The sequence below is a fragment of the Leuciscus leuciscus genome (genome assembly GCF_965113295.1).
Source record: "Leuciscus leuciscus genome assembly, chromosome: 20".
Taxonomy (NCBI): domain Eukaryota; kingdom Metazoa; phylum Chordata; class Actinopteri; order Cypriniformes; family Leuciscidae; genus Leuciscus; species Leuciscus leuciscus.
The window spans coordinates 32,000,520-32,022,818 of NC_138744.1; the positions used below are offsets into that span (position 1 = coordinate 32,000,520).

The 22,299-nt window shown below is 37.3% G+C and overlaps 1 protein-coding gene across 2 annotated transcripts; it reads left to right on the top strand.

Moving 5' to 3' along the window:
- Positions 1-1,738: 1,738 nt before the first annotated feature.
- On the top strand, positions 1,739-19,210 carry lyplal1 (lysophospholipase like 1). Of its 2 annotated transcripts, none has more exons than XM_082150478.1 (5): positions 1,739-1,862; positions 7,513-7,612; positions 11,987-12,156; positions 18,229-18,344; positions 18,424-19,210. In XM_082150478.1, the coding sequence occupies exons 1-5, from the start codon at positions 1,775-1,777 to the stop codon at positions 18,643-18,645; spliced, it is 696 nt and encodes a 231-aa protein (XP_082006604.1). In that variant the 5' UTR covers positions 1,739-1,774; the 3' UTR covers positions 18,646-19,210. The 2 variants fall into 2 exon arrangements, with proteins under 2 accessions (XP_082006604.1, XP_082006605.1); XM_082150479.1 differs by having other exon boundaries at positions 1,752-1,862; positions 7,503-7,612.
- The last annotated feature ends 3,089 nt before the right edge of the window (positions 19,211-22,299 follow it).

Below are 22,299 nucleotides of genomic sequence, written 5' to 3' on the forward strand. Positions count from 1 at the left end.
AGTGCTTTCTTCTTCAGCTAAAGGGTCCCGAGCAGGTCCAGAATTTACTTTTTTAATGGGTGTGAATTAAGAAAAGTAACCGACTATATATTTCATAGCAGCCATAAAACTATATTCTGCATTATTTTAATATACACTACATTGTGTTATTCTTGTAATAACATAAATATTCACCTTTCAAAAAATTGAGAACGGGTCAAAGTATTGCAATTTAAACCATGCATAATTTTAACCATCCAACTGTCCAGCAAAGTCAAATGTATTGGCCAAAGTCATTTTTTACTAACAATTGGAGTTTAAAAAAAGGGGGCTACTGGATGCTGGTCCTGACCCCTGAATAGAAGTAGCCTCCCTAGTGAAAAAAACCTATACCAAAATGTATTGCATATACATTAACAAATATTTACTTACATATCGATTGAGACTTACTGATATAAATATTATAATTAATCTTTTTTTGGAGTATTTCTTTATTGCACAATGCACATTTCTTTATATTAAGCCTAAAATGTGTTTTAACCCCTTACCCGTCAGGGATCACTGGTGATCCCGGATTATTGTAGTTCAAAATATGTTTGAGCTTATATATCTCAATATTAATAACAGTCTGGTTAATTTTGAGTCTTGAACTATAAACTCTCAAGGGTTGGCTTTCTAAATGTATGTGTGTTATGTTTCTATTCAGAATTACTTATGAGCTGTAACCTTTTTATTTTGGGTATGTCATGTATGCAGCACTTGCCAAAATTGGGGGTGATGAGGAAGGGGTTTTAATATCCCTATTAGCAGGATAGTATGACATCTGTCTTAAAATGCAAGATATTTAAATTGTACCTAAGGTATAATTGCAGAAGTTAGCACAGTCAAACATATTTAAGTATACCTTTAGTTGGACCTCAGCACTATTTCTGGATAACTAAAGTGCATTAAGTTAAAAAAATTAACTTAATTTTGAAATTAACTGCCAGTTTGGCAGACTTTATTTATATCAATTTAGTAGGCTATATCAAAAGCACAATTGCATTGCAGGGTATTTATATTAAGCACATATATAAATATATTTGTAGTTTACTTAGCATAAAATAAATGTATTTCAAATACATTTTGGTATATTTATTTTTCACTAGGGCTATAACAAAGATAACACAAATAAATGGTATTCAGATGTCCTGGTTTCACCTCCCTTAGGCTACTTAAAATGACTATTTTGTGTATTGAAAGTAAAAACTCATTTTAATTACAGACCTGTTTTCTTAGGACAATTCTAAAGGTCCACACACTTTGGGCCAATATTCTTTCATAGGGTCCAAAATTTCTAGCAGTGCCCCTGACTGCAGCACTCACCCTTGCCGACAGAAAACATGAAACGCACGAATTTGCCCTCGGATGTTATAGCCTACATAAAACCAAACAAGCATTCATTTGTGAGGAGATTCACAATTTTTTTTTTTTATGTTTTGCAAGAAAACAAACAGCGCTGCATTTAATACATTAACATAAATTGAAAAGGAAAGAGAGAGAAAAATACAGACAAATGACACCTCAACCAGTGAGAAAAATATGATCATAATTCTTTAGAAATTAGTTTTTGTGAATAAAGTGAGTTATAGGCCTACAGTAGTATTTATTTTATTTTATTTTATTATAACTTTTATTCAAAGATAGGACATACAGCAGGAAAACAACATCTTCTGTACATCAGTTATACAGTAGCCTAAAAGTTGAACGCAATCTGTGACGTGGATGACGTTGTAATATCGCGAGATAAAACGGGATGAATATGGCTGCAGTTAAACTACAGAAGAGTGTTGTGAGTCAGACTGGAAAACACACTGCTTCTGTTATCTTTCTTCATGGCTCAGGTGATTTGAAGAGTTATTAAAATCTTTCTCATGCAGATGCATTGTGCTCACACCTTTGAAAAGAGAAGTTTTACAAACCGGAACGGCGCTCTTTCACGCAGTTCACGCATGAGAGCCGAATGAAACGCAACAGACGCGGTTTAACTGTATCAAATGTCGTCAAAACGCACCGATTGATGTGAAACTTCGTCTGACTTGTTCAAAGACAACCATTTAAAAGAATTAGTGCAGACAGAGCGCAATAATTTAATGAACTACGGCTATCTCTCTTGCATAGGTAGCCTATGTGACCACACAAATCCCTCGGTTCACCCTCATAGCATGTGTATTATATCAATCTAAATCAGGGCTACTCAACTTCGGAGGTCAAGAGGACTGCATTTTAAACCACATAAAGTGCAAATGGCCACAAACTTGGATCGTAAGACTTTTATTTAGGCATACTTAAGACAATAGTTGCAGTTTTACTGAGTATTTACAGTTTATCATCTAGCTAAGTCTTACTGGTCCTTTAATGGTTGTCCTATTTAAAGTGTCACTGAACATGAAAAAAAAATGTATAAAAAAAGGCTTAATAGTTTGTCTTGCTGTATTGCAACAATTCATTAATATGCAGAGTATGAAAAAAATGCATAAAGAAAAACATTCTTGAGCAAATTAACTTAAGAACTGATCAAAAGAAGTCCTTATTCTTAGTAAAAAATCTGCACTGTTTTCACAAGTAATTTCAGGTCTGGCTGCTCACTGATCTGAGAGAGTCTGTCAGTAAGACCAAAACATTGCACTTTTTTTATACTCCATTGCACCTTTTTAATACTTTTTATAGTGCCCATTTATACTCGGGGTTGCTTTACAAAGGTTTCATTATTATTAATTATTAGCTCTATACACGGGTTTCTTGTATACAAACAATACCGGATGCGCGCGCATCCAGGAGGCAAAAAATAGCTATCTGTTATGCCGAGTTCTGTAATAAAATAATAAAAGAACATTGTAATTAACGTAGATTTCGCATTGTTTGTAATTTTTTGTTGACTCAATAATAAACTGCAATTTCAGAGTTGGATCTGTTTGTTTGTGTTTCATATTAATAACATTATGTAAAAAGTCCAACTGTTTACGAATCAAAATCCGGACATGATGCATGTATGATTTATCATGTTAGACTAAGTTAGTAATGTAATAGTCAATGTTAGCAGTGCAGCATCTATAGAGCCCGAATTTGCTTTTATATAAGTTAACCTTGTTTACGTTACTTTACGACCTGCAACATTTCATGACTGCACACATATAACGTTACTTACTGTAAATCAAAGATTTGACGATGGATTATGTGCTGTCATGAGCACATACTAGAGTTTAACTGCTCAACCAGTTATGAACTGTGAAAAAAAATACATGTTTATTTTTTCAAACAGCTATTTAGATCGCAAATTTGACATTTAGTATATCAAGTGTGTAGTATACTACAAGAAAACATTCAAATAAATGCTGTTGTTTTGAATTTTCTATTCATCTAAGAATTCTAAATAAAATATGTCACAAAAATAAGAGGCAGCACAACTGTTTTCAACATTGATAATAATCAGAAATGTTTCTTGAGCATCAAATCATCATATTAGAATGATTTGTGAAGGATCATGTGACACTAAAGACTGGAGTAATGATGCTGAAAATTCAGCTTTGATAAATTACACGTTTTCTTTTTGAATGCATTTTAAAATGTATGTTCAATAATATTTCATAATATTCCTGTTTTACAGAATTTTTGAGCACAAGAGACTGCTTTCAAAAACATAAAAATCTTACCAACCCCAAACTTTAGAACAGTAGTGTATGGATTTCGAATAAAATAATTATATATATCAGGCCATACAATTGCTGGCCACTTGTCATCCACAATCCAAATATCGTCATGTATTGCGTAGGGATCCGGCAAGATCTCACCATTGCTGAGAGTAAGTTTTTTTTATATTATCGCCACGTACATGTGTGAAGTCATGAAATGTTGCAGGTCGTAAAGTAACGTAAACAAGGTTAACTTATATAAAAGCAAATTCGGGCTCTATAGATGCTGCACTGCTAACATTGGCTGTTACATTACTAACTTAGTCTAACATGATAATTAGCAGAGGCGGACAGAGTACACAGCTTCATTACTTGAGTAAAAGTACAGATACCCCTTGCTAAATTTTACTCAAGTAAAAGTACTACAGTCAGATGTCTACTTAAGTAAAAGTACTGAAGAACTTGTTTTTAAAAGTACTTGAGTATCAAGAGTACAAGAGTACATTTTCTAAATATCGCATTACTACTGCCACAGTGCTTACATTGGTAAACACAGCAAACACTTGAAGCTAAAACTATCATTAACTTGTTCAGAAAATGTAAATAGTCTGGCGAGGTGGGGCCACGGGTTGGCACATTCCCGGGATGGACCTGCTGCGTCTTCATCCATTGTTTCGTCCATGGTTTCGTCTCTTATCTAAATCTGACCATGGAGTTGACTTTGGCTGAAAGCTGAAGGTGATTGCTGATAGGCTGTCCCAATCAGTGGCGTCTGCACAATCCAATCACGTTTGAGAGGGAAACAACAAATGATGTTTTATTAACAAGGTTCGGGAGGAGCAGGTGCAGATAATTAACCCAATTAGCACAAGTGGAGATCAATCAGTAATCAACTCAGGACAATATAAATAACAGCAGAACCCACCTCTGTTCCTTGACAGTTTATTCAGCATCTCACCTCCACCCCATCTCCTCACTTTTAGTTCCATCGACTCTTACCAACGGGGGGAGTACTCTGGGTTCGGGCAGAAATTCCAAGCTCGGAGCCCTCCACCCGGACAGCACGCCAAATACGCATAACCTTTACCGTAATAATTATATGTAGATGTGAACTCGTGAGATGATTTTGAAGAAGATTTTTCTTTTTTCCTTTTTTTTTTATTTTTTTTAGAAGTAACGGGTACTCACGGTTATGGATAGAAATGTAGCGGAGTAAAGAGTACAATATTTGCCTCTCAAATGTACTTGAGTAAAGTCATGAGTACTCCCCAAAAATGATACTCGAGTAAAGTACAGATCCCTCAAAATTGTACTTAAGTACTGTACTCAAGTAAATGTACTCCGTTACTGTCCGGCTCTGATAATTAGCATTTTGACTTAGCGACAACACCACCACTATGCTACTAGCCTACCCTAAACCCTTTAACGTTACTCTGGTACGAAGGCCGCGGGTCTTTTCTGCCTCCTGGTTGCGTGCGCATGCAGTGATGACGTCGCCGAGAAATCCATTTTAATTTGGTCAGAATCCAAAATATTTTTTTTTCATTCAGTAACAGTCAAATCCTCTAATTATAACCAATATTGTAAACACGATATATAAAAGATCCACTGTGAGTTCAATAAAGTAACGACAGCTTGTAATGGTAGCGCTCTCTGCTTGCTTTCTGTTTATACACGGGTTTCTTGTATACAAACAATACCGGATGCGCGCGCATCCAGGAGGCAAAAAACCGCTATCTGTTATGCCGAGTTCTGTAATAAAAGAATAAAATAACATTGTAATTAACGTAGATTTCGCATTGTTTGTAATTTTTTGTTGACTCAATAATAAACTGCAATTTCAGAGTTGGATCTGTTTGTTTGTGTTTCATATTAATATAACATTATGTAAAAAGTCCAACTGTTTACGAATCAAAATCCGGACATACTGTGATGCATGTATGAATTATCATGTTAGACTAAGTTAGTAATGTAATATTCAATGTTAGCAGTGCAGCATCGCCCGAATTTGCTTTTATATAAGTTAACCTTGTTTACGTTACTTTACGACCTGCAACATTTCATGACTGCACACATATAACGTTACTTACTGTAAATCGAAGATTTGACGATGGCTTATGTGCTGTCATGAGCACATACTAGAGTTTAACTGCTCAACCAGTTATGAACAGTGAAAAAAAAATACATGTTTATTTTTTCAAACAGCTATTTAGATCGCAAATTTGACATTTAGTATACCAAGTGTGTAGTATACTACAAGAAAACATTCAAATAAATGCTGTTCTTTTGAATTTTCTATTCATCAAAGAATCCTAAATAAAATATGTCACAAAAATAAGAAGCAGCACAACTGTTTTCAACATTGATAATTATCAGAAATGTTTCTTGAGCATCAAATCATCATATTAGAATGATTTGTGAAGGATCATGTGACACTGAAGACTGGAGTAATGATGCTGAAAATTCAGCTTTAATAAATTACACGTTTTCTTTTTGAATGCATTTTAAAATGTATGTTCCAATAATATTTCATAATATTCCTGTTTTACAGAATTTTTGAGCACAAGAGACTGCTTTCAAAAACATAAAATAAAAATCTTACCAACCCCAAACTTTTGAACAGTAGTGTATACATGGATTTCGAATAAAATAATTATATATATATCAGGCCATACAATTGCTGGCCACTTGTCATCCACAATCCAAAGATCGTCATGTATTGCGTAGGGATCCGGCAAGATCTCACCATTGCTGAGAGTAAGTTTTTTTATATTATCGCCACGTTATATGTGTGAAGTCATGAAATGTTGCAGGTCGTAAAGTAACGTAAACAAGGTTAACTTATATAAAAGCAAATTCGGGCTCTATAGATGCTGCACTGCTAACATTGGCTGTTACATTACTAATTAGCATTTTGACTTAGCGACAACACCACCACTATGCTACTAGCCTACCCTAAACCCTTTAACGTTACTCTGGTACGAAGGCCGCGGGTCTTTTCTGCCTCCTGGTTGCGTGCGCATGCAGTGATGACGTCGCCGAGAAATCCATGTATAATACATTAACATTAAGAATAAAAGTTTTGTTTTTCATGCTGCTAAGAGCACCATCAACCACTTAGGCTACGTTCACACTGCAGGGCTTAATGCTCAATTCCGATTTTTTGAAAAAATTAGATTTTTTTGCAAGGCCGTTCACATTTCCAATTAAATGCGACCTTTTGTGATCTCCTGTGTGAACGTGAAATGACCCAGAAGTGACCCGCATGCGCAGAAGAGTACTCAACGGTCAACGACGTCACTTGTTGTTTGCGGAAGTAGCTAAACTTTAACTGTGATTCTCTCACACACACACACACACACGAGCGCGCGCAGCGACCGTTACACAAGAGCCAGACAGCAGCCGCTGACCTATCTAATATCAGATTCAGCACAAATAAGTTAACATAACGTATATATATAATGGCCGTGGGCTTTTTTTTATTTATTTTTTTTATTAACGGGCTCGTCGAGGTCGACCCGTTCGGCAGATTTACCTCAGCTCGACGAATATGCAGTCCGTTTTCAAACCGACGACTACTTCAACGCAGAATTATGACGTTTTTCGCGTATCAATGACGTGCGGGTCGGATAAATGAAGCCTCTGAATTGGGACACAACTTATAACACGCATTGCAACTCAGAACACCTTAACAGCCATATACTTATTCAACATGCAACTAATATTTTCTTGTAGATATGGTTTCATGCAAATATTGTGTTTGTACTGTTTGAATATGTTTAAACACAAGTTTAGTTTAGACACAATTGAATAATTTAATCCAGTGTGGCTGAGTATAATAACTTTCTTCAGTTTCATTTAGGAGACACAGGGCCAGGTTTGCTCAGCTGGGTTTGTGATGTTTTGGGACAAAACCTGGCATTTGAAAACATCCGGGTGATTTATCCCACAGCACCATCCAGGTAAACACCCTGAACATTATAATTCATACAACTTTTTATGTCAAGTGTCAAGCTTTTTGTCAAGTGGACAATAAGCCCACTAAGAACTCAAACTATTATTTAAACAGCATTAATTGAATTCATTGTTTACAAACTTACTACTGAACCATAAAAAAACATGTAAAACTTATATTTGGGAGGGCTCAGGGCTTGCACTATATTTTATTTCTTAAATAAAAACCTTAATATAAACAATTTTATAACTTAACTCTTTCCCCGCCTGCGTTTTATTTTTAAGTTGCCAGCCAGCACCAGCATTTTTGGACTAACTTTTCAAACAAAAAGCTGAGAAAATCATGTTTTTGTCAAAGACTTCGGATTCAGAACGATGATCAAAACATAGATGGAGCAGATCGCGTCCATTGCTTGCACGGTCGTATATCTCTTCATGGGTTCGACCGGGGCAATTCTAGGATGTCAGTATTAGGGGGGCTCAGCCCCCAATGAGGGTATGATTATATTATATTATATTATATTATATTATATTATATTATATTATATTATATTATACAATAATTATATATACATTATATAATTTAATACATTGTTTGTATACTAGATTAGGCATGAACAATACAGTAGGTTCTACAATCCCTGAACATTAAAATTATTTCTAATAATTTTAAAATATCCAACTTATATTCATTAATATTCATTAAGAATATAGACACACTTTTAATAATTTAAAATGTGTGGGTAGAATATTTTATATACAGTATATATACATATTTTAGTGCTGGACAACGATTAATCGCATCCATTAAAAGTTTGTGTTTGCATAATATATGTGTGTGTACTGTGTATAATTATGTTGTATATATAAATACACACATATGCATGTATATATTTAAGAAATATTAACATGTATATACTGTATATATATTTACACATAAGTTATATTATATATAAATAGAAATATTTTATATATAAATAACAAAATTTTCTTAAATATATACATGCATGTGTGTTTATTTATATCTACAAAATAATTGACCCTTCGCTAAGCCACGCCTGAAAACCGCCACACGCCAATCGTGGCTTAGCAACCGTAACTAGGCGCGGGAGGTCTGGCAAACTTTCGAGCGAGGGAAACATGCCGAAGCGTTGTGCGTATGGATTGTGCAAGGGAATTTTTTTTCCTTCCCGAAACCTAAAACCCAAGGGGAGAAATGCCGGGCGTGGATCAAGCAGTGTGGGAGGCCCCATTCACAACTAAATGTTGACAGGATTAACAAAAACACCTACGTTTGCTCCCCGATGTGTGACAGTGTGAGCAGTAGCCTGGCGCACGAAAAATATAAGCGGGAGAATGATCATGAATGATGATGAATCATCGCAAAGTGGTCAGGCTAATGTCTTGTGTTTATTCCACAAGATTTATGGATAAGCTGTTTGATTTATAATTATTAGATTATTTTCAAATTTCACTTACCCTCAGGCGCGTCGTTAGACATGGAGCCCCGGATGTTTTTTTTATAGCCCCGGATCTCAATTTTTTTTATTTATTGATAATTATTATTAGGCAAAGTGGCAAGCAGCACGAGTCCACGAGCCGTGAGTGCAGGGCGTGAGTGTTAATGAGTCACCTGAATTCAAGTTCAAGCACCGGTTTCAAGTTTCTCACGGATGAACTTCGGGGGCGCGCGCGCCGCACCGGTTTAAAAAGAATAACGCAGTCAGCACCGCCGCACAGTCTTCAGTCACACCAGATGTTGTCAGGCTATATGTCAGTAAAACTCAGAAAAACGAACTTACTTACGTCGTGCCAGCCGTTTGCTCGCGCCTCAATCACGCGCAAATGCGGCGCGCCCTGTATCACGCAAAATAAACTAGCATGTAACGTCGTGTTCTATCGTCAATTAAGTATTGAAATAACCAAAAGGGAGATTAAAGCTGCGTCAAAACTCTATGTCGGGGCTTTTGTATTCCTTTGTAGGCTACATAAATGTTACACATTTTGGCGTAGCCTTAGCCTACTCAATTTTCATTATTAATATTCTAACATTTTATCAATATTGCAAAGTCATCAAAACTGACTGAAAAATAGGCCTACATCTAGCCTAAATGATCGTTCATGACATTCTTTTAACTATAAGCAACCCAATTTATCTAGATCTGTATTATTTCCTTTGTATAATGAGCTTAAATATTGCTGCGCAGTCGTGTGATTTAGTCTGCTTGATTAACATTATTACAATGTATTCCTATTTAACTCTGATATGTATATATAAGGTCCTCGAATGTGTTCGAATATTTCACCAGCATCAGCCTTTTCACAGTTTCTATCACTCCGCTTGTCTGTGTTTGCACAACTTGCATCATTAGGCCAGTAATGGTGACAAGTGACTGTCTTTATGAGTGAACAATTGAAATTTAATTGAACTGATTTAATAGTGCCAAAAACATTGATTAACTCAAGAAAGAAACAAGTTGCTGAAACCAATCTTTACTGCTAAAAAGTTTACATCTATGCAAAATAATCCTTGAAAGATTTCTCATTTAAGGCCATTCCTGTTTGGAATATGTGGTTGTGTATTGTCAACAATAAGCAGAAACATTCTGCATTTCCATTTTCTAGTGTGGATCATTCATTTAAACATTTATCCTCATTCTCATGTTTAAGAATCTGTTATCTGCTTGACAAATAATTTATGCGACTGCCCACTGACATGCTTTTAAAGCTATTGTTATCAAAAAATGTTGGCCGTCAAACACCTTAAAATGCACATATGTAGGTCTGAGAAATCAAAATTTTCTCGGGGGACCATGCCCCCGAACCCCCCTAACTACCTCACATTTGAATGTGTGTGTCTGTGTGGTAGTATGGCCTGGTGTGGCTATAGTGCCAGGACTGAATTTTTTAACCAGTCTGCCCCCCTGCATATAGGCCTAAAATATACATTATTCTCTGTATCGAATCATGTTATCTTGTTACCCACCCTAGCCCCTGACGTTTCGGGCTCAGCCCCTGATGTTTTTAAAGCCTAGAAACGCCCCTGCTTACCCTGCTGTGCATGAACATAGCTGTTCCTCAATTTGTGTGTTTCCCATTTGAACGATCAGCGTATGAGGCGGATGCTGCTTGCGCTTGGGACCTATAGGCTTTAGCTTCAATTTTGATTAAATTATTCTCTAATCGGTTGCGTATTATGTCGTGGATATATCCCTCAAATGCATGCTGCAGTCCCTTTTGTCTTGCTCTCTCAGATATTTCACCTGTTCGCCAAAAATTACAAATGATCTCCTTGGGAATGTCTGACACCGGTGCATACATACTGTAATAGACGTGCCAGGCGCGGAAGCTTGTCAGGCGTAGCAACAGTAACTAAGGAGGGTGGGGCTTAGCAAAGGGTCAATTATACACAGAACACACACATATGTAAGCACAAACTTTTATATTGGATGCGATTAATCGTAATGTAATGTTTTAAACACTATTATTTTTTTAACTCTACATTTGTGCAGTACAATTAACTTTGAACTTTCGTGGAGGATTTCTGTCATCTGGTGGAAAACAAACACACTTTTAACATGAAAATGACATGAAATTACCACTATAACCAGTAGATGGCTGCAGAGGAACACTCATTAGTTAATTTGCCATTTCCACTCTCTTGTACAGGTCTTTTCGCGTGTTTTGCTTTTGGATTTATTATAAAATTTATATTATAACAAATTTCAGCATTTATAGGAAAAGTCATAAAGTCTAATTCCATTTAGATGAAAGGAATTTCATAGAATTTTACAGTGGATGGGGAACCATCTTGAATTGCTCCTGCATCATATTATGTAAACTGCATTTATGACAAAGAACTACACAGATGCAGATATCATAATAATCTATCAATAAATGCACACACGTCATTCTCTGCTTCTGACGCTGGCGCTGTGCCGCTACGGATTGAGGAACACGCTGAAAAACGCTGACTAAAATACAGGGAGGAGCCCGTTTTCAAGGGTACTGAGGCGGTCACCAGTTAATCGCAGATATTTAGGGGGGCTGGATGGGATAAAGCCCTCTTAATATGGGCCTGATTTTTGCTTCTTTTTGAACCTGGAGATTCTGTACTCTTTCAGAAGATGTGTAATAGCGCCCCCTATCATATAACAGTGAAAACAGGAATTGCCGGGAAAACTCGTCAATGGTGGGGAAAGAGTTCAGTGAAGATAAGATACAATTTTCTGAACAGTTAAAGCTGAAATTCAGTTAATTCCAAACATTTTACAAAGCATTTTCCACAACTGTATGAATGCAGTAATTAACATAATTAACTTTGTTTGTTTTATTATAATTATTACTTTGTCTGTTTTACTGCTGTAATTGATTGTTTTTAGGCCGTACACACCCATGCGAGGGGCTCTGTCTCATGTGTGGTTTGATCGTCACAAGATTTCCCAGGATTGCCCGGAACACTTGGAGTCTATAGACTCCATGTGTGATAATTTAAGCACCATTGTCCAAGATGAGATCCGAGCCGGGATACCTAAACACAGGATGGTTATTGGTATGGCTACTGGCTTATCTCTCCCGTGTCCTCTCCACAACTCTCTCTCTTCTCCCCATCCATCTATCTCTCCCTACCTTATTGCTTTCTCTGACTTACACACTCTCACACTCCACTTGTTCCAAATTAAGCAGAGTCTCAGACCACTGCTCATAAGTCTCTCCCTCGTTGTGTAAAATGAAGAATGAAACTTATCAAGTTTCTTATTCCTTTCATTTGTTGCCAGAATGGGCCAAAAAGAATTTCTGGATGATTCTCAGGTTTCTGCTAAGCTTTATCTCAAAATATTTGGGTTATGGGGTTCACAAATATATCACAATGAGATAAAAGTGGCAGAAAATCATTCAGTAAAAAGAGATCTTAGCAGAACCCAGGCAAATTCCCTCAGGGCATGTGAAGTAGGCTGGATAGACAATAAAGGAAGTTACGTTTTGCTCAGAGAGTTAAACCCAATGGCAACAGTTAAGGAAGGGTTAACCGACAAGCCAATAACACATAAATACCCTAAAATAGTTGCGAATAAAATGTGAAAAGTGCAACAACAAAAAAAAGTCTTTGTGTGAAAAGGCTTGTGTGGAAGGACAGAAAAGCCCCTGAACTCAGTTCCAAAGAAACTGATTCAAAAAACACATGTTCCTGTGAGACTGCTGAAATATTATCTTCCTAAATCATAACATTTTGTCATTAACTATAAATACTCATTGGAGTCACTCTGCACGCTGGAGAAACGAAGTGGTCTGTACGCTGAGTCCACTTCCCAGGCTGACGGACTGACAAGCGCCAGAACTTTCCATGGAAAACGGTTTCATATATGGATTGTGTTTTTCAATCTTTTAGGTGTCGTAGTTAATGGGAAAAGCCCAAGTCAAACATGCATGCACAGATTCTTTTTAGCCAAACAACTACAGTATGTGGATTTCTCAAGTTTTTGTCTCTTTGATTAGATGAGGACTGCATAAAGGGGAAAGTAGTAGACCTGTTATTAGTCCTGGAGATATAAGCGGTCACATCATCTCTACGAGAGGTTTAAAGAACATGTGAACTCCATCTATCCCTTGTCTCAACATGACTCCTCCCATCCACTCTGACAGACTGATGGGTACTTGTTCACTTTCCCAGATGTAGTGCCCAGATTTGCCCAGATGTGTAAGATTAAGCACAGGCATGAAAGAAGAAAAATGGAGTTTTGATGATGTGGAACTCAAGGCTAGCTTTCTTTTCTCTTTCTTAAAAAAAAAGAAGAAGTTTTTTAGCTTTGTTGGACTCCAGATTTTGCTACTGTAGACCACTTTAAATTACATACACTTATTAATGCCGTCATGACTTAATCGCTCCAGAGTGAGAAGTGTTTCATTACTAAAGGAACAGTTCACTCAGACATAAAACGTCTGTTATAGACTGTTTACAATGTGCACCAATAATGCCATTATTGACAATAAATAGTGTATACATGCCTGTATAATGCAATTAATAATTCACAGATTTTAAGCACAGACACTGACACGAGTGGAAGTGAATATAGTTATAAATATATAATTTAAAACATATCATATAAAAATTGTAGTTTGATAAATCAATGACTCATCAAATCCGATGTGTCTGCCACTGCCAAATGAGAAAAGATGGCTCTACAAGGAAAAGGTTTACAAACAATGCCTGCACGCTACTAGCAAAACCACCTGCGATTTGCCACTTGTTGCATGCCTTTCATTGAAAACAAGCTAAATGTGAACTCCCATGTCAACTATAGCACAAAAATGATAGATACATTTACAATTACAGTGATTCCTTTCCCATCTAAGAAGTTTAGGTCCATAATCATGAAATGTTAAGGCCATTGCACACTGAGTCCGAAATTTTCGTATGCGTTTTTTCGTGTTCGTCAGCCTTAAGGCCATTGCACACTGAGTCCGAAATTTTCGTATGCGTTTTTTCGTGTTCGTCAGCCTTAAAATTCGTCACGCACAGAAACCTTGCACACTGAGTCCGATGCGTATTTATTAAACCTTTGCGTAAAAAAACGCAACAAATTCAAATTGGATTCGTCAAGCAGTGAGGATGATTTTGTTGCCCTCTTTCTTCTTAAAAAGAGAAAAAGAAAGAGGAAATATTGGGTCCATCCAATCCTGAGATTGCGCCGAGAGGAAGGAGAGTTTCACCTCCTTATCAAGGAGTTGCGAAATTATCCCGAGCGATTCAAAATGTACCTCAGAATGTCAGTGGAACAGTTTGATGCTTTGCTGGCGATACTCCACATATTAAAAAGAAGACCACCAATTTCCGTGAACCAATCGATCCTGAACAGACTGGCAGTATGTCTAAGGTATGGACACACGGGGACGGGGACACGCGCGCACACACACACACACACACACACACACACACACACACACACACACACACACACGGCTGGCGTGTGACAGACACTTGTCTGCTTGTCAGACGCGTTTATATACTGTCTTATGGTCAGACGCCACTCTGGATTTTGTCGTTCGCTTGTACGGTAGGCTCTGAATTGTCAAAAAACCTCTCAAAATACTGGCTGTGGATGCGAAAAACGCAGAAAATCGAACCCGATCCGAATTTTTTTATTACGGACGAAAGTTTCGTAGACAGTGTGCAAGCGTGATTGACACAACGTGAGGTCGAATTTTTTTTTTAACGTGCGAAAATTTCGGATGCGAATTTCGGACTCAGTGTGCAATGGCCTTTAAAATTCGTCACGCACAGAAACCTTGCACACTGAGTCCGATGCGTATTTATTAAACCTTTGCGGGAAAAAACGCAAAAAATACAAAATGGATTCGTCAAGCAGTGAGGATGATTTTGTTTTTGTTGCCCTCTTTCTTCTTAAAAAGAGAAAAAGAAAGAGGAAATATTGCGTCCATCCAATCCTGAGATTGCGCCGAGAGGAAGGAGTCCTTATCAAGGAGTTGCGAAATTATCCCAAACGATTCAAAATTTACCTCAGAATGTCAGTGGAACAGTTTGATGCTTTGCTAGCGATACTGGAGCCAAAAAGAAGACCACCAATTTCCGTGAACCAATCGATCCTGAACAGAGACTGGCAGTCTAAGGTATGGGCGCGCGCGCGCCCACACACACACACACACACATAGCCTACACGCACACGCACGCACACGCACACACACGGCCGGCGGAAGCGCTGGGCAGACAGAACAGATATATACAGGTTATATTTTATACCCAAATAACACATGATTAATTGGCTGCTCAATCCATTGTGGATTTTGTCGTTCGCTTGTACGGTGGCTCTGAATTGTCCAAAAAACCTCTCCAAATACTGGCTGTGGATGCGAAAAACGCAGAAAATCGAACCCGATCCGAATTTTTTTATTACGGACGAAAGTTTCGTAGACAGTGTGCAAGCGTGATTGACATAACGTGAGGTCGAATTTTTTTTTTAACGTGCGAACATTTCGGATGCGAATTTCGGACTCAGTGTGCAATGGCCTTTAGGGTTTCACATTTCCATAGTCTTTCATTTTGAGACCTTGGCTCTGTTATATGATACAAGGTAGATAGTTCCTTCTGGGAAGAAAAAAAAAGGTACACTTTAGCATATTTTACTATGAGTTTACTTTGAAAAGAGTATGTTTGAGTGTATTCTTTTGCAATGTTTTTGGACACTTAAAATGAAATTGTATTTTAGTTTAAATTTATATTACATGCAATTAGCTGAACTTTAGAGTGCTTTTTTGATCCACTCAAGTAGGACAAAAGTATTTCTACTGTCTTTGAAATATGGTTAAATTGCACTGCTGAATGTACTGACAAGCATTACCATTAAACTAAACTAAAACTAAAAAACGAAACTAGTAAACTAAAATATACTTTAATGTCATTTCTATTGAAACTTGTATGTCATGTATTTAAATGTATTTGTAATTACACTTTGTAATGATTGCAATTTGAAACATTTAAAATATATTAACTTAAAATGTAATATCACGTTACACATTACAGTTAAAATTATAATCAAGTTCTTCACATGTGCTTTAGTATGTTAGTCAACACATCAAAATAAGTGTACTTTAAAGCATGACAAAAGTTTATTATGACAATGATTTAAAACATACATACAATTTGGCATTATTACAAAGTGCACTGTAAAACTGTACTAAAAGGGTTAGTTCACCCAACAATTATCCCATAATTTACTCACCCTCAAGCCATCCTAGGTGTATAGGACTTTCTTCTTTCAGCCAGAGCCGATCAGCCCTATACGCACACTACGCAAGGTGCGTAGGGCCCCGCAAATTACTCAAGGCCCCGCCTCCCCTCGTGTCAAAGCGCGTCAATCAATGTTTACAATATCGATGAGAAAATGAAGCGGAACTATCTTTCTGGTCACGAAAAGAGAGAGAAAAAAACACCATGAGAGTTAATTGCGGCAACAGTTATCAGGTAGACTTGTGTGCTCTCCTCTCAAAGTTTGATGTCAGCAAAGAACAGTAGGCTAAAGTTAAGTTGATGTGCGTTGATTTATTATGTTTAATAAACGACAAAGGACAACGGTGTTTGTTTATAAACTGCAGCTCGGAAAAGATAACCGCGTCGCGCGTTAACATGCGATCATATGCGCGTGCATGAAATGAAACGCGCACTTTCCAGCAGAAACATCTGTTGTGAGTTGGGACCAGTACAATATGGGCGTGATGGCACTCCTCATTATAGTTTTAAAACAAGACGATGATTATCTAGTCGCTAAGTCAAGGTTTAGTTACAACTCTGCACTAATGCAATATGGAAAGCAATGTATTGACATTGACTATTGATAGGCTCCATTGAATTTAAAATGTTGATTGGCTGGAGATTCTGGTCAATATGGATGCACATCCCTCAGTAAATAATAACCATCAAGAATCAAGAGTATCAAGAATTACTTTTATCATTTAAAAACACAGTGACATGCTATGGCGCCATTTTAGCTTTTATTCATTCACATGATATGCATTTTTGATATCAATAATTCAATTTGTACTATTTAAAATGTGAATTCTTGATATTAAGAATGAACTTTTTACTAGTAACAATGTCTTCTGATATCAGGAATTACATTTTCACTAGAACTAGTTAAAGGAGGGATTGTAGTGGGAACACTGGGGTGTCATGTGTGACTGTGTGGCAATGGCAAATAGTTCATGGCTCACGGGTCAGGTATGAGGGCCCCTAAACAGAATTTTGCTTAGGGCCCCAGGGAGGTCAGGATCGGCTCTGCTTTCAGCCAAGCACAATCTGAGTTATATTAATAAATATCCTGGCTCTTCCAAGCTTTGGTGAATGGTACCTTAGATTTTGAAGCTCAAAAAAACTCATCCATCCATCATAAAAGTAATCCATATGATTCCAGGGGGTTAATAAAGGCCTTCTGAAGAAAAATATTCATATTTATAACTTATAATATATAATATATAATCACTGGCTTCTGGTAACAGCAGTCTAGTTCTGGCAGAAGAGTGTCCTCTGACCTCTGTCAGGTCAGAGGTCACTCTTCCATCGGAACTAGACTTGTGTACGGCCTTTACCGGAAACCAGTGATTATAGTTTATAAAGTTACAAGTATGAATAATTTTCTAACAAAAAAAACATGGCTTCGCTTCAGAAGGCCTTTATTAACCCCCTGGGGCCGTATGGAGCATTTTTATGATGGATGGATGCACTTTTTTGGGCTTCAAAATCTCAAGCTCTATTCACTCCTATTATAAAGCTTTGAAGAACCAGGAATTGTATTAATATAACTCTGATTGTGTTTGGCTGAAAGAAGAAAGTCATATACACTTAGGATGGCTTGAGGATGAGTCAATTACGGGATCATTTTCCTTTTTGGGTGAATTAACACTTTAAGTCATGAAAGTGTACAGTTTTTTTCATTAACTTTATCTGCAAGTACAGTTTAAAAAAATAAATAAAATCTTTTAAGTAGATCTGCAAGTGTAAATTACACATTCAATACAATTAAGGACTTCTGTTTCACCAGAGGATACTTTCTAAAAATTATGATGTCTCAAAATCAGTGTGATTGAGACTAATGTCTCTTTTTGACACAAGGTGGCTTCTCTATGGGTGGTGCCATGGCACTACATCTGGTTTCCAGGTACCAGCAGGATGTTGCTGGCATCTTCGCTCTGTCCAGCTTTCTTAACAAAGACTCGGTTGTATATCAGGTAGTAAATATTCTTCAGAATGCAAGTTTCATATCATGATGTCAAACACCAGAAATAATCGATATTACCTTACGCATAGGCAGTAGAAAATGCAACACAGCGCCCCCTACCTGAGCTCCTCCAGTGTCACGGCACAGCGGATGAGCTGGTTTTCCATAGCTGGGGCAAGGAGACCAACTCACTATTGGAGAAAGCTGGCCTCAACACGTCTTTCCATTCCTTCCCAGACCTCAACCATCAGTTGTGTCGACAAGAACTGGAGTTACTACGGTCCTGGATCCTTAAGAAACTTTCCCTTTAGAGCATCCTTAATGCTGGACAATGACCACTGCTTGCCCATATACAACCTAAAATAATCATCATTTACTCTTCCTTATGTTGTAATTGTTTTTTTTTGTTTTTTTAGTCAAACAGAAAAGGAAAACCAAGCAAGTGTGCAGCATACACTACTGTTCAAAAGTTTGGGGTTGGTAAGATTATTAAATGTTTTTGAAAGAATTCTCTTCTGCTCACCAAGGCTGCATTTATTTAATTTAAAAGACAGTAAAAACAGTAATAATGTGAAAAATTATTACAATTTAAAATAACTGAATTTTCAGCATCATCTTCAGTGTCACATGATCCTTCGGAAATCATTCTAATATGATGATTTGCTTCTCAAGAAACATTTCTGATTATGATCAATGTTAAAAACAGTTAGGCTGCTGCTTCACATTTTTTTGGAAACCGTGATGTATTTAATTTTTCAGGATTCTTTGATGAATAGAAAGTTCTAAAGAACAGCATTTATTTGAAATCATTTGTAACAATATAAATGTCTACTTTCACTTTTAATCAATTTAATGCATCGTTGCTGAATAAAATAATACTTTTTTTCAAAAAGAAAAAAAACTCAAACTGGTCTCAGAATGTGCATTTTGAAGAATACCCTGGCCACACTTTATATACTGTACAATGTATATTTGTCAAGCTCCAAAATGAGAAAAGGGGTTATAAAAGTTTGATGGTGAGTAAATGACATAATTTTTTATTTATTTTTATTTTTTGTGAACTACAGTATAACTTTTAAGTAAACTATTAATCTTTAATTGCACTATTTTCCATCTTTGGCCATTGCACCTGTACTACTGTGTTTACTGTGAAAAATCTGCCGTTTTTGCCCGCAATCCACGTGCTTAATCAGAGCTAATATAGCTGTATAAACCTTGGATTCACCCGCATGTGTTCCACCTCACAAAGACTTGACTCTTTGTGCACATTTCATTGCCTGTAGCGCTAACCACTTTAAAGTGTTCAGTGAAGCACATTCTGCAGGCTGTGATGACTGTTCCATGGAGTCTGGTTTGGCCCGTAGTGCCTGTGGTCAGGCTGAAGCGGCAGGTAGAACTATCACACCGGAGGGGAGGAATGCCACTCGGCTCTGTGGTTTGGATCCGGAATCCGGTCTGTTTGGCACCGTCCCGTTTCCTGTAGAGCGAGGTATCTCTCACTCCTGTTCTACCCCCTTTTTCCCTCCACACCATTATTGCTTGCCATGAAATCTGCTGTACATGTGTTTGGAGGTTCGCTCGGTTTACTTGGTAGTCCCTAACAGTAGCTTCATTAATGGTTATTGGGAGGAAGTGGTTAGCAGGTTTAAAGTTCTGTAGATGTTCTGCTTGGGTTGTGTAGTGGGGCTACAGGCCAGTACCAACATGCACCATCTGGACTTTGACTTACCGACAATGCTAAATGGCCTTAATTCATTCGAAGATACTGCAAATATCATTTGCAATGGGGCACATTGAGTCAAGAGTTGCACTTCCAGTCAAGAGTGCAAACGCACAGACTCATTCTTTATTATGACTATTTTCCACATGCTGGAATAATAGTCATCAAAAGTATGAAATTACACAAATGGAAGCTTGAGAATTATGTAGTAACCAAATTTCTCATATCTGAGCTTCCTCTTTGTCAGTACCCAGCTCTGCTCACTTTAGATATAATCTCAACCAGCTTCATGAGTTGTATTCTGGGATGCTTTTAAATATTATGGAAGTTGTTCACATGAACACTACGATTCAACGGTTTGGTATCAGTTTTTTTAAAAGAAATGAATACTTTTATTTCGCAAGGATGCATTATATTGATCAAAAGTGACTGAAAACATTTATAATATTACAAAAGATTTCTATTTCAAATAAATGTGTTCTTCTTTTTTCTATTTGTCAAAGAACCCTGCAAAATAAAATGTATCAGTTTTCTCAAACATATGAAGCAGCACAACTGTTTTCAACATTGATAAAAATCTGAAATGTTTCTTGAGCATCAAATCATCATATTAGAATGATTTCTGAAGGATCATGTGACACTGAAGACTGGAGTAATGATGCTGAAAATTCAGCTTTGATCACAGCAATAAATTACATTTTACAATATTCAGATAAAAAAAAAAAAGTTTATATACATGTTAATAATATTTACAAATATGACTGTTTTTACAGGCAGGACTGGAATTAGGGGGTTCAAGGGAAGGCTATGCATCACTCAGTAAGAGTACACGTATGTTCAACCGGACTGCAAGCGTTCACATCTGAATTTGTGTACTTGCGTAAAGGTTGTTTCTGGCGTAATGGAAATCTCGCTGTACTTTTTTTTTCACATAATTTCCTCCACACATGACAGTATTAGAGCTTGCAGTTCTCAGTTTGCACAGTCAGCTGGATTTTTTGCAGTCAGTACACTTATAAAACAACTCAGTGTTTTTGATTTCCATATTTTGCTTCAGTACACCGAACACAGAAACACATAAGCTGGAGAAAGAGTTGGATAATCATGAAGCAAACTGTTTGTAAACATTTGCATTACTTACTGTATATATGCCCACTTTCATTCCAACGTACAAATTGTATATCCAAAATGCTTTGGCAATGGGAAGCCATTTCTCACTCTGCCAGTGAGGCTTATTAAATTCAACTGAGTTCCGAAACTTATGTAACATCCTGTTCTATTCAGTAGCATTTTAAGAGCTGCGTCAGTCGCTCTGAAAAAATCCTGCACTCTAGACAATTTTTCTGAATAATGCAGAAATGCAACAGTGGGTCTTGGTGGTGAACAGTTTTTAACTGTTGTTCACACACAGCACCCATTCACGGCATGTATGGTGGTTGTTTGGGGGTTCTACTGACGAGAGAGTACCAGCATGTTATAAGACCTGTCGTTATGCAAGAATACTGTTCTGTTCCCATTATTACGCTTTTTGTAAGTTGATTACTCCAAAAAAGTGTAAAACTGTAAAGCACTGTCCAAATTAACATTGCTCTAAACATTACAACCAGCTTGACACAGAAACATGTACTCCCAATGGCGTAAGTTTGGGGCAGAACTATCATTTTGTCCGATTAGATTGACCTGAAAGTATTTTTGCAATTCTTTATGGTGATGCGGTTACACTTTAATTTCGATGGTCAATTTTAGTCATTCTACTAACTATAAATTACTTTGTCAACATGTCAACTAAGGGCGTTTTTCCACTGGGTTCGTTTGCTGCGGTCCGAACCCGAGTGCGCTAGTTCCCGGCACCCCCCGCAGCGTTGGTCTGGTTTCACACTCAATTAGTTGTATCGAACCCAGGTGCGTTTGCAGTGATCTTACGTCATCGCAAACGCACACGGAAAACGCATGGAGAATACAACTCGACTGAGCATAGCTGTAATTTGTCTGTTTTTTTGGTGCTATTATGCACAACATAGTGAGAGACAACTACGTTTATGTTCATTACATGGTGTAATTCAGCACATATCCAGGGGACGCCGTGTTTCTGCTGCTCGCAGAAGATTTTTCACTGATGCGACAGTGATACGCATGCGCGGGATACTATACTTCCTGAACAAGCACGCACCCGAGTCCGTGTTGCTTGCACATTAACGCGAACCGCGCCACGGTTCGGGAGCAACCGAGCTCAGACCACCTCCTC